The following is a 13,672-nucleotide window of genomic DNA, read 5'->3' as shown; positions in this document are numbered from 1 at the left end:
GATGTATATAAATGTATATGTATGTATACATGTGTATATACATATATACACATACACATATGTGTGTATATGATATTGTTTTAGATATATAGATATAATATTGGTTTAGATATCTCAATTCTGGCATATGCAAAACCCAAATGTAGCACACAGTTGGGTTTTTTTTTTCATTGTATACCTAGATGTTTTTCATTATAAAATAAGTTTTAAGGGTACACCCTCTTTTCAGGAGCAGACTATTCTGACCATTATGGTAAATATACACTAAAAATAACACTGATTATAGACTGGAGTTCTGGGAATTTCACTGAAACCAAATGAAAATCTTTTACTAGCAAAGTCAGCAAGATGTAGAGAAGTGAATTAACTATGCAATTAATCACCATCATCATCCCCATCCCCATCCTAGGGTTTAGAGCTGGAAGGGAAATTAGAAGTCCTCTAGTTCCATCACCTCCTTGTACATATGAACACACTGAGGCTCAGACGGTTAAATAATTGCCACCACAACAGAATAACAGCCAACATCCATGGAGATCCAAAGCTTGCAAAGTGCTTTTTTCCAGAGGTAGTAAGTAGGAGAATGAAGATTTGAACCCTTGTCCTCTAAACTCTAATCTCCACTCCCTTGCAAGTTTAGGTCATAACCCTGTTCTGCTCAAAGAAGCCATGCTTCAATTGTCCCTCTACTACCACCACCACCCGCTGCCTACCCAAAAAAGTTTAGACCTTTTAAGCCTGGCATGGGCATCTAGGCGACCCAATGCATACAGTGCCAGGCCTGGATTCAGGCAGACTCATCTCCCTGAGTTCAAATCTGGCCTCAGACACTTGCTAGCTATATGACCATGGGCAAGTCACTTATTCCTGTTGGCCTCAGTTTCCTCATCTGTAAAATGAGTTGGAGAAGGAAATGGCAAACCACTCCAGTATCTTTGCCAAGGAAACCCCAAATAGAATAATGAAAAGACTGAACAACAACAGCAACAAAAAAAAAGTCTGGCATGGCAGATCCTCCAAGATCTGGCACCACCCTACCTTTCCAGCCTTATCTCTTTCTATATTCCACATCAACCAGACTGAACTATTTACCACTCCCATTACTAGCCTTAAGCTCTCCCACCCTTCTTCTCTTACTCCTGTTTTTCCCTATGTTGATTATGCTCCTCACCTTTTTCTACTGAAATCTTATTTATACTGTTTAGGTCACCAACTCCTTTTTCCTATGTTACCTCACTCAATCTTCCTGAGAGCTTCAATGGTAGATAATAGTATCCCCATTTTACAGATGTGGAAACTTGCTCAGAGATACCAAAGGACTTGCCCATTACTACATAGCCTGTACAGCTCAAACTAGAAAAATGCCTTTCATTTGCATAGGACTTTAGAAAAAAAAAACAAAGCCTTGAAGGCAGCTAGGTGGCACAGTGGGTAGACCACTGGGCATGGAGTTAAGGAAAACCAGAGTTCAAATCTGACCTCACACACTGACTAGCTGCGTGAACCTGAGCAAATCCACTTAACCTCTGTGTGCCTCAGTTTCTTCATCTATAAAATGGAGCTAATAATAGTACCTCCCCGCTACATCTAGGGTTGTGAGGAACCAATGAGATAATATTTGTAAAGTGCTATAGAAATACTAGATCTTATTATTCAATTCAGCAAACATTTGTGAAGGGTCACTATGTTCATGGCACAGTGTCAGGCACTGGAGATACAAAGCCACATATGAAGTAGACACGGCCTTCAAGGTCTACGTTAATAGAAGGATACAACATATAGGACTGGATTTTTAATTTCATTAGCATGGGGAACTTCCTTTGTCAATCCAGGTAGGCACGTTCTCTACAATTTACAGTCTAGAAAAATTGCCTAGATCAGTCTGTGTCAGGGCTGGGACTTGAACCCAGGCTTTCCTGGCTCTAAGACCAGCTCTCTATCCACTACACCTCACTGCCTCTCAAAGATCATGCACACAGGTAAGTATAAGGTAATATGAGAAGGGAGAAAGGACTAAAAAGTGGACGTAAGGTGAGAGTGTGGAGCACAAAGAGGCTTCTAAAAGGGGATGAGTGAGCTGCATTTACAGAAAGTTCTGGATTCTAAGAGGTAGAGGATATAGAAGGAGACCATTCTATGTATAAAAGACAGACAGCCCATGGAAATGGGAACTGGAATGCTGAGTTTGGGCGATACCTAGTAGCCTAGTTTGGCTAGCAAATATACAGAGGAGTAATAAGGAGTAAATCTGGAAAGAAAAGTGCGAGCCAGATTGTAGAGGGCTTTAAATGCCAGGCTGAGAAGTTGAGATTTTATTCTAGAAGGTTGTCTCATTTAGGTCTTATTATAATGCTGTGAAGTTATCAAGGTGAGGGATTTTTATCTATCACCAACTAAAGGTCATATAAAGGAAGAAATTTGCCCAAGGTCACGCACCTCCAGTTAAGTAGTGGAGTTGGAATTAGACCCAATATTTTTCTATGAGAGCATATCCCCCCAGGCTAAAACTGAGCCTCTTTACAAAGCTTAAGACTGAGAATATAAAAATTGGAAGGAATCTTAGAGGTCTTCTGGTCCAACATCCTTATTTTAGAGACAGAAAACCAAAACCTATGCAGCAGATTTGCCTGAGGTCAAACGACAAATTAGTGGCAGAACTGGGACTCACCCCTAGATCTCATGACTTCCAAAGTCCTGGACTTTTTCTATCATACCAAGTTAATTATCTAGCCTTCTTCCTCTTCCAAAAATTTTAAGTAAAGGTTTAGAAGTTTTCTCTTTGAAGTAATTGTAACACTTCTCTCAGAGATTAGGAAGGAAGGAAGCTTAGAGGTCAATTAGGCCATCCCCCTCATTTTACAGATGAGGAAACTGAGGTTTAAAGAGATTAAACGATTGGCCAAGGTCACAAAGGTAATGAGGGGCAACCAGGCCTTAAATTTGTGCTCTCTGATGACAAAGTTTGGACCCAGTAACTTGATGCCTTTAGTCTCTGTCATTCCATTGATCAATGATGATTTCTGTCTGACATATAATTTCATAGACTTAGAGCTAGAAGTGAACTCAAAGGTCATCCAGTCAAACCCCTCTCATTTTAGAGAAGAGGAAACTAAAGCTGTAGAGGTTAAGCGCCTTGCCTAGGGTCACATAAGAAATGACAGAGACAAAGATTTGACCCCAAGTCCTCTGACTCCAAACTTCACACTGTTTCACTCTACCACATTGCTTCTCCACTTACCTAAACTCTTAATGTAGTTGTTTTTTTTTTTTTTAATATCTCAGCCTACCTAAAAGAAAGGGCAGCTGCATGGCATAGTGGACAGAGCACCAGGCCTGGAGTCAGGAAGACTCATCTTCCTGAGTTCAAAACAGACACTTACTAGCTGTGTGAATGTGGACAAGTCACTTAGTTTCCTCATCTGTAAAATGAGCTGGAAAAGAAATGGCAAACCACTCTAGTATCTTTGCCAAGAAAACCCCAAATGGGATCACAAAGAGTCAAACATGAGCGAACAACTACCTAACAGAAGGTACTTTCACTATCTTCATTAATCAATATGGCCCTTAATTTTCTCTTATTCAAAGCTGACTCTACTCAGCCAGTATTTTAGAGTTTTTAAGTTAGTCATTCTTATTATTCTGGGCCTTGCCGTCTTGTCTGTAAAGGCAATTATCTGCTCTCAGAAGCAGAAGGGCTTGCCTCACATGGTGACCCAAAGAGACCATAACAGGGACTTGTACTGATAACTTTGCCACCTGATTCTTTCTTTACCTTCTTATCTCAGAGCCATTTTTAAAGGACTGCTGGTGAGACATTTTGCTTCAAATCCCTGTGCTCAGAATCAGACCCTCCCCTCAGTTCAGGAGTCCCTCTATGTGATCAGTGCCAGCCCTCTTTTTTCCTGCCTCTATCTCATGTCACAAGGCCCTCAATCTGGTTTCAACTGCAGCCGCCTTTTCTCAGAACAGCAGAGGGATAAAATATAATCTCCATTAGAGTCATATAACAATCAGATTTAATGGAGTCTTTGGGTAGAGTAGAAAGTAGCAAAGCCGTCATGTGTGATGTCAGAGGACTTGGGTGCGAGTCCAGGCTCCACTTCTTACTAGATTTAATAACATGGGTCCTATAGCTGCCTCCTAAAAACACCAAATGTATGCCTCCCTCTTAGCCTGGGAGGCAGCATAAGATAGTGAAAAGAAAAAATAGAGAGAGACTCAGGATCTCAGATCAAATCCTACCTATACCACTTAGAACTTGCATAACATTACACAAGATACTTATTCTCTCTAGGCCTCAGTTTCCTCATTTATAAAATGAGAGGGTTGGACTATATGACCATAATGTCTCTTCCAACTCCAAATCTGTGTGTCTTTGGATGAAATTATAATACTAATGCTAAAATAGCTAACATGATGTGCTTTAAGGTTTACAAAGCACTGACGTATCTTTTCTCATTTGAGCTTCCTAACAACCCTGTGGAGTAGGTGCTGTTACTTACCTCCATTTTACAGATGAGGAAACTGAGTCTCCATAGAGGTTAGGTGACCTGCCCAGTAAGTCTGAAACAGTATTGAAATGCGAGTCTCTAAAACTATTCACTACCATGCTAAAATTCAACAAATATTTATCAAGCACTTACCATGTTGAAGGAAGTAGGATATAGCAGGAACAGATATGATTTAGAGTTGGGACAACTTCAATCAATCAATAAACATTTATTAGAGCTAAGCATATGCCAGGCTCTGTGCTAAGCACTGAGGATACAAAAAGAGGCAAAAGACAGTCCCTGCCCTCAGGGAACTTACAAGCTAAGGGGGAAACAACATGAGAATAGATACATACAAAACAAATTATATACAGGATAATTAAGAAATATTTTAAAGAGGGAGAGTACTGGAATTGAAAGGGGTTGGGGAAGGCTTCCTATAGAAGGTGGGATTTTAGTTGGCATTTAAAGGTAGCCAGGAAGGCCAGTGTTCAGAGTGGAGGAGGGAAAGTATTCCAAGTATGAGGGACAGCCAGAGAAAATGCTGGAAGCCAAGAGATGGAGTCTTTTTTGTGAAAGAACCAGGAGGCCAGTGTCACTGGATAGAAGAGTACGTTTTGGGGAATAAGAAGACTGGAAAAGCAGGAGAGGGCTAGGTTATGAAGTGCTTTGAATGACAGGCAGAGCATTCTGTATTTGCTCCTGGAGGCAATAGGAAGCCACTGGAATTTGTTGAGGTGGGGGTGGGGGGTGGAGAGGGTAACATAATCAGACTGACCTTGGGGATGAGGTTATTTTTAAAGATTTTAGATTCTCTGGTCTTTGGGACCCACCCCCAATTGGCAAAGGAGTGGCCAGAAGGGGATGCAGGGTTGTCACTAGAGTGAAAAGACATCCAGTGTCTTTGCCATTTACCAGTCAGCTCCCAGAGGAAATGAACCCCTAGCCTTCCCCAAACCACCAGCACTACCCAGGAGACTTGCTGCCCTTTCATATTTAAGTACTGTAGTGTTAATGGGCTATGTATTTAAGCCACAGCAGTTGCAATCTGGCACACTTGCTTCCTGGAAGTTAATGAGCAACTGGGAAAGGTGGTAGCCCCCTGAGGAAAATCATTAGCCGAAGGTGGTCCCGCAGTTCCTTCGCAGAGGCTCCCTGATGAGGTCATTAATGAGGTTGTAACTTATCATTAGGCCATTTTCCCCTCTCTCTTATCACAAGGCTTCCAGGCTGCCTTAGACCTTAGCTGACCTTTGTCTCAAAGAATAGCTGTCGGGGGTTGGAATAAAGTCTCCAGTAGAGTCACATTATGATCAGACATGAGGGCAGAGGTCCTGGGGTTGAAGTAGAGTCCAAAAGCATCAGACCTGCAGTCAGATGACATGGAATCCAGACCAGACTCCACCATTTATGAACTGTGACACCTTGGGCAAGTCATTTAGTTTTCTTCGTTTATAAAATACTTTACATTAGTAAAATGAATATGAGTTATGAATAGTAACTTGTCAGTGGGTGGAATTCTAAACTACCATGTGTTGTTTCTGTGTATCAGTTCCCCAGGACTACAGAGTATACCACCAGACTGTCATTTATCATAGGCCTTCTCCACACTCTGCTGGCAGAGAACCTGGGTTTAAATCTTGGTTCTTATTTACCATCTGTGTAACCTTAGATAAATCACTTTATCAGAGCCTCAGTTTTCTCATCTGTAAAATGAGATGTATAGAATGTATAAAGAAACCAGGAGACCCTTCCAGCCCTAAAATCATGCTCTTAAGGCTCCTTCTTCTCCCTCAACTCTCTAAACCCCTATATCTCCTGCAAGTAAGTCCACTTGTAGCATAGCAGTATATAGTGGAAAAGACATTGAACTGAAATTCCAGAGAACTAGATTCAAGGCCAGGCTGTGGCGTTCTGTGTGAGTTACTTGCCTTACGTGCTTTGTGGAGTCACTGGGAGGATCCAATGATGTAACATGTGACAGGTGCTCTATAACTGTGGGCTACTCTTATGAGTGCTTAGCAGACGAGGCAAGTTATTTCTCTGAGCCTCAGTTTCCCCATCTGTCAGATCAATATGGTAATGATCACTGACCTGCTTACAGAAGTAACAAAACTAAATGTGTTCTGTATCTATAAAGTGCTATTGAAATGGACTTCAGTATAAGACTTTTCATGTTTGTTTGGGGGTTTTGGTCCATATATGTGATTTTAATCAGAGTAAAAGATTCCTGGTGTGGAAACTCCCTTCAGTGACTTGGATCAACAGTTCATCTCCATCTTATAATCCTAATGAGCTGCCTGGAACAATGAGAAGTGATATGAATTAACTCATATGTGTCAGAGACAGATCTTGGACCTTTTTTTCCCTCCCTCCAAGGCCATTCCCCTTGCTCTGTACTGTGTTAAAGTTCTCTCTCAGTACAATGTATAAGAAAAGTTTGTCCTGTAGCAGATGGAGACTATCTGTTGTAAGTGGAGGAGATGAGATTTGGAGCAAAAGGACCCCAGTTCTAGTCCCTGCTCCCCCACTTTATTGATTGTATAACCTTAGGTAAGCCTTTTAACTAATCTCAGATTCAGTCAATGAATCTGCAAAATGGAGAGAATAGCACATGGCACATAGATAGTTTTATGAGAAAAACATTTAGTTAACTTTAAAGTTCTAGAAAAAAATATCAATTTTTTTTCCTTTATCCATAGGGAAATGAGAGTAATGTTTGTTATATTGTGCAGAATTTTGGTTACTGTCAAACAAGAATTTTACAATAGGAATTATTGCTAATCACTGGAATTCAACAGGCATTTCCTTAAATGCCAACAACAGGCAAGGTTTCATATGAGTCACTGGCAACACAAAAGAACTGTGAGACAATCCCTGCTTTATTAAGAAGCTTACCATCTAATGGAGATAGGGGAGGAAGACATATTCAAAGAGTTGGAGAATAATAGAGAATGGGTTAAATCCAGAGGGAGAGGCCCAGGGAAAGTGCCATCAGAAATCTAAGGAGAAAGGGATCATTTTCACCCATAACAGCCAGGGAAAACTTCCTGGAGGTAGTGAGGTATAATAAAATGACCTGAAGACTTGGGTTCAAATCCCAGCTCTGCCATCTCATAGCTGTATGGTTTAGCTTCTCTAAGCTCCAGCTTATAGAATAGAGATAATAATATTTTCCCTCCCCACCTCTCAGGAATGCTGTGAAGAAGTCACTTGATAAACATTAGAACACTATAGAAGTGGGAGTCGTTACTATTATGAAGGATATGTTGGTATTGGAATTGGACCTTGAAAGGAGGAAGGGACTTAGCAAGGGGAGAGAAAGGAGGCCCTTCCAGGCATGAGGTTGGTTGGTTGGTTGTTGTCCTTCATTCCTGAAGAGGACCAACATGGCATCACTATGTCAGACTCAAGGTACGGTGTGTCCAGTTGTGGCTGACTACACCAATCTGAGCTTGGAAGGCTCTACCCCAGGTCGGGTAGAAATAGCCCACATGAACATTTGAAGTGGAGATGAAGGCATGAAATGTAGCATAAGTAAAGGTATAGAGATGGGCGGGGGTAGGACAAAGACAGAAACATAAAGAATGGGCCATTTCAGCTAGAACATTGAATAGTATGAAATAAACCTGAAAACGTAAGCCAGAGCCAGATGCTGGAGAGCCTTGAATGCCATGCTCTAAACTTTATGCTTTAGACAAAATCACTGAAGGGTTTGGTTTTTTGGGGTTTTTTTTGTAGAAGGATGGCATGATCTGAATAGTAGGTTCAATCACAATGGTTTTAGACAACATGAAAAGGCTAGGATATGAAAGACAAGAAACAGAAGTATCAGGCGCTATTATAATAGGCTACATAAGGAGAGGTGAGAGCCAAAGCTATAATGGTGGCAGTGATAATGAAAATGGCAGGGGCAGAGAGGGCAAGGCAGATGATGTAAGGGCCGATATAGAGGGAAAATAATTAGTGGAACATCAGATCATAGATTTAGAGCTAGTAGGAACCTTACAAGACATCTAGTCCAATCCCTTCATTTTACACATGAGGAAACTGAGGCCAAGCAAGTTTAAATGACTTATTCAAAGGTACATGGATAGTAAATAAGGAGAAATGGGATTTGAACCTAGGTCCTCTGATTCCAAACCCCACATTACTTTTCTCTGTATCACAGTGCCTCTGTAATGCCAAGCCTGAAATACCCTGGAAGTTCTGGCTGGGAATATCCAAAGGGCAGTTGGAAATGTGGGACTAGAAGGTTATGGATTTTTCCTCTATGGAGATCCCCTTTAAAAAGTTTAAGCTTTGACTGTTTCCTGCTAAGTTTTGGTGACCCTTCTACTAATACCCAATACAGTTGTCCCTTAGCCTTTGGACATAGATATCAGGTGCTGCTACCTTGCATGGAATGTCCCTGGGAATATGGCTTTGAGGATAGAAGGCTGGCATCATTAGTGTGGGTCTGGTAGATTATTTTTCATTAGAGAAGGGATTTGGCTGAAATAAAACTCAGAGAATAGCATGTCGAAGCAAAACCCATCTGGAGCCGTGGGGTGTTCCCTGCCCTCAAAAAAAGTTCCTATTTGTTTTTCAAAATCTTTTTTCAGTAGCTGTTAATTCCTTGAGTTTCCATTTTCATATTTCGAGGGTTGTAACATCTCAGTTATATTTATAAAGCCTTTGATTTAACTTCTCACATTCCCTCCCAACAGAGGGTGGGATTTAAATAAACCAGGCCAGGGAGAATTGTGGGGGGAGGCAGAGCTTACTCATGTGGGTGTGGCATTATATGGGACAAGCATGGCTGAATCATGGGTATGCCAAAAAAGAAAACCTTCTTGTCAGCATGATTGGTAGTACAAGGATGCCCCCAGCCTACAGATACTTCTTAGTATCTGTAGCACCGTAACCGGGGTGGGACAGAAGGAATTAAAAATAAGCATCCTGGCAGAATCGTGGCCTTTCTTTTAAAAGGAATCTTAGAGAATACAACCATCCTCAATTCACTTAATGTTTGTTAAGCTCTCAGAAGAGTAGCCAGCATTTATAGAGAACCTGTCACATCATTTGATCCTCCCAGTGGCTCCATAAGGCAAGCAGGGCAAGGGTTATCCTACCTATTTTACAGATGAAGAAGCTGAGGGACAAAAGAGAACAGCTCAACCAAGGTTACACAGCTAGCTAGTGGAAATAAAGACTTACCTATTAGACAGGCAGTTTTGCATAGTGGATAGAGAGCTGACTACCAAACCAGGAAGACCTGATACATAATGGGTATGTGACTGTGCAAATCACTTAAACTCTCAGTGTCCCAGGCTGCTCTCCAAAGTGATGAGTTCTAGAGGAAGTTCTGACTTGCATTGGTAGAGGGAGTTTCTCTACCTAGGAGTTCTGTGAAGTCATAGGTGAGTCCCTGGATTAAGGAGAACCAGTCAGAAGGGGGAAATAATGGAAACAGGGAAGAAAAGTGGGACCTTTTGAAACCTAATATTGACTATTGAAACATATTGGTCATTGCCAAGGACATGGGGAAGAACCCCCGGTCCTCCTGAAAAGGGTTTCTGTTTGATCCCACAGCAATCCATCAATGAAGCCATACGGACAGCGACCCTGCCTCGGAACAGTGGGGCAGGAGGCAGTGGAGAGAACGGCCGTGTTGTCAGCCACGACTTCCCCAAATCCATGCAAGCAATTCCATGCATGAGCCACAGCTCGGGGATGCCCTTGGGAGCCACAGGATTGTAACAGGAGATGATCAAGTCCCCAGGGGAGCAGGGCTGGTCTCCCTAAGCCCCATCCCAAACCCTTCAGTGCCAAAAAATATTGAAAAGCAACCATCACCAGTCACCATGACCATAGCAGGACAATTCGACGGTCTTTCCTGAGGAACTAAGAATCCAGTTTCCTTTCTTTTTCCCCCTCCTTTTTTGCTTCTGTTTTCATTGCTCTCTGAAGGAACCCAGTCTAGAAGATGAATAACTGCATTGTACTGCAATAAGCAAAAAAGTAACTGGATTTAACAGACTCACAAACTCTGAAAATGGAATCACTAATGAGAAGATTGCACCACTTTGTTTTAACTTGGTCATTAATATGTCTGAGTATGTGCAATATTATTTTTTCCTTACTAATCTCCATGGTTTGCAGGTTCAGTTTGCCCTTCTCCTCACCCCCCCCAACCCTCCTTGTTTCAGGCTTGATTGGAATCTGTATGACTAAGCCAGAGTTTCCAGCAAGTCAAAGGAAACGTCCAAGCTAACACCACGGGGGAGGATTCAGAGTTGCCCTTCATTCATTTCATGGCCCCTAGGCCATCCGTTGCTTTAGCTGTGGCCCAGGGCTGGGTATAGAATTGTACGTTGTTGGGGAGAGTGGTCAGCATTCTCCCTAAGAAGAAGGGCAGAGGTCACTAAGGCACTGACAGTCTGGAAATGGTACAAGAAAAAGGAGAAAAAGAAAGAAAAAAAAGGTGGGCAAGTAGCACTGTGAGATGAAGGATTATTCCAGAACACTTACCTTTGGGGAGCATAGGGAACAATGATTTTGAATATTTTAGAGCCAGTTAGTCAAACTCATGTGGGAAGTTAGGTTCTGTACAGGGCCTGGCTCAGCCCTGAAAACTGTACATGTCTGAATTCAAAGAACTTCTGGCCATTGAAGGAGATGAGTTTGCCAGTATAAGCTGAGACTTGAGAGTAGTGAATGAATCAGGTAGGAAGTTTAGCAAAAAGTCTTCTCTACCTTACCTGACAGTTGGCTGGGGTCTCCAAAACTAGGAGAACAGTTTCTTCTGCCCTGCACCTCTAACAGGACAGGGAAGTGATGGGCAGGGAATTGCAGAAGCTCATAGGCAAAAGAAAATCAGGAGTGTTGTGGCTAATGGAGCCTGGAGCACTGGAGACCATGAATCCTTACTATTCTAGAATAAGGCACAGAGGGGGCATCCCATCCAAGTGTCTCAAGCCTAGCACAAAGGACTAAGTGTGAACCTTGGGTTTTAGGACCCAAGTAACTTATTTTTACTTAGATCTAAAAACAAAACAAAAAAAAAATTGTTTGAACAAGTAGCCAGCCTGGCAAGCTAAGTCTTTCTTTTTTTCTCAATTTCAAAAGGTGTGATGCCTGAAACGGAATCATTAAGGAAATTGGGGGGAGAGGGATTAAAAAATTGATTAGATCTGGGGATTTTAAGACCCCAGGCCCCCAACATCCTGGTCTTGCTAGCCAGAGGGGAACTTTGTGTTTGGGTTAAGTGAGAAATCCTACCCCTTGGTGTAAGCAGGTGTGCAAGGCCCAGTTTCATTTTCTTAAGGAAATAATTGAGCCTTTGAGACCATGAGTGGGTTGGAGAGAAAGGATAGGGTCTGAGAAGAGAGTCAGTCCCAAGCAGACATGTGAGTTCAGTGGGATGGAGGTCAGATGGTCTCTTATATGAAGCTTCTCCTAGGGCCACCCAACCATTGTATTGGTGTAACTGGCTTCCAGCAACCCTACAGCCATTCTTGTTAATGCATGACTCGGTGCCGTAATGTGTCACAACTTTTAATGACAACCCCGCTCTGACCTGTTCTGTATCATCTGCTGACCTGGTATCCACATATGATGTCTTCTCCACTAAAGGTTATCATTGGCAGTTGGCAAGCTAAAGGACACCTGGTGCCTACTGATGGCACAGCATGCATGTCCTCTTGTCTTTGGAGTCTCTCAGTGGATGCCCCCTACATTTCCAGGTTTCTTCCATACCCCTCAAGGGACCATTGTCAGCTGTGAAGAGTGCCCTCTTGAGGTCAAATCCAAGCGTTGTTTCTCTGTACAGTGTGTCTGGTGTGGGCATGGCACATACAAGGACCCAAGATGGACTTCCAATATTCACTGCCGGGAGACTTTCCCTCCAGATTTTTCCCAGCACACTGCCCCCACCAACACCACAGGGACCAATCAGGACAGGAAATGGGGATATGCCATTTCTGTGGAGTTGGAAATAACCACCCCCTTTCCCCACCTCCCTATCACTGCTCTTCAAAGACATTTTGCCTTTGGCCAGAGCATCCAACCACCTTCTCTCCACCCACGGAACCAGCCAGAGAGATGATCAGACAGGGAGAGACCTCCTGGGCTAGGACCGAAGGCCTGGGATAACAGGATCTTGTGACTCAATAAAGAAAAAAAAAAGGATGGGACAAAAAAAGCAAGAAAAATGTTAACTTGTAATATGTATTTTTATTACACTTTTCTTAAAAATAGAGAAATGGGAAAACTCTTAAAGGCATTGACATTTTTCTCAGCAGGAATCTCTATTTAATAGTTGTGACTCTCATTAAATTTTGCTCTTTGGTACCTGGAGCTTTTATTTAACATCTCTATTTGTTTTAACTCTCTTGGCAGATGTGCAAAAGGATTCTTGTGTGATCAAACACTGAAATACCTTCTCTTTTCTTGTTTTTCTTTTCAATGGTCAACTTTTTAGATCACTTTTTTTCTTTCCCTTTCCATCATTTACATAAAATGGAAATATCACCGAAAATTAAATCACTGTGGATCCATGATCTATCTTTCACACTTGTCTATTCAGTTTTGTCCATTCAGTGCCAAAATTGTTGCAAATGGAGACAATGTTACCCCTAAGGCAGTATGATTCGGTTGTAGCTGAATGGAATCTCCCTTGGTGACTGCTACTCCTGCCTTACAATTAGCAGTCAAATAAATGGTTTCAGGTTGAATTTCAGGTCGGTCCAGTATTTACCAAGGGAAATGGGGGGTTGGGGATTGGGGAAAACCATGAAAGTACTTCCTTTGTGGGGTGTGGTCTAACACACTGACGTCAAAGAACATCGATTGTCAGGGGTAGAAAGGTAGAGTCTAAAGGAATCTTAAGGACCACCTGGGAATTAGGGTTAGACATCTGCTCCATCCTTCTGACTTTACAAAAGAGGAAAGCGAAAACAAGAAACTTGCACAAAAAGTACGAATCAGAAGAATTGGGATTAAGGCCCCATGTCTCCTAGATCCCTCTCCTGGGCCCTTTGTTCCATACCATGAAAAAGGCACTAGATGTTTCTGTTTTTGTTTTAATTTGGGAATCATAGAATATTAGAACTGGATGAAACCTGTGAGAACAGCCACTCCAGACCCTTAATGTGAAAGATGAGGACGTTCAAGACCCACGGAGGGGGATGTAGTTTGCC

General features: G+C 42.1%; 1 protein-coding gene across 1 annotated transcript in view; it reads left to right on the top strand.

The window, feature by feature from the left end:
* The window catches only part of GRIA1 (glutamate ionotropic receptor AMPA type subunit 1), a 343,664-nt gene extending 330,834 nt beyond the window's left edge, over positions 1-12,830 (top strand). Inside the window, exon 16 of the mRNA XM_027841645.1 lies at positions 10,044-12,830. Coding sequence (XP_027697446.1) covers positions 10,044-10,232 — 189 coding nt within the window. The 3' untranslated portion in view covers positions 10,233-12,830. The remainder of the gene's footprint in view (positions 1-10,043) is intronic.
* The last annotated feature ends 842 nt before the right edge of the window (positions 12,831-13,672 follow it).

This window comes from Vombatus ursinus, unplaced genomic scaffold, assembly GCF_900497805.2.
Source record: "Vombatus ursinus unplaced genomic scaffold, bare-nosed wombat genome assembly UNPS02014863.1, whole genome shotgun sequence".
NCBI classification, from domain to species: domain Eukaryota; kingdom Metazoa; phylum Chordata; class Mammalia; order Diprotodontia; family Vombatidae; genus Vombatus; species Vombatus ursinus.
The sequence above is the reverse complement of the archived record's forward strand: the minus strand, read 5'-3'. Positions and strand labels throughout refer to the sequence as shown.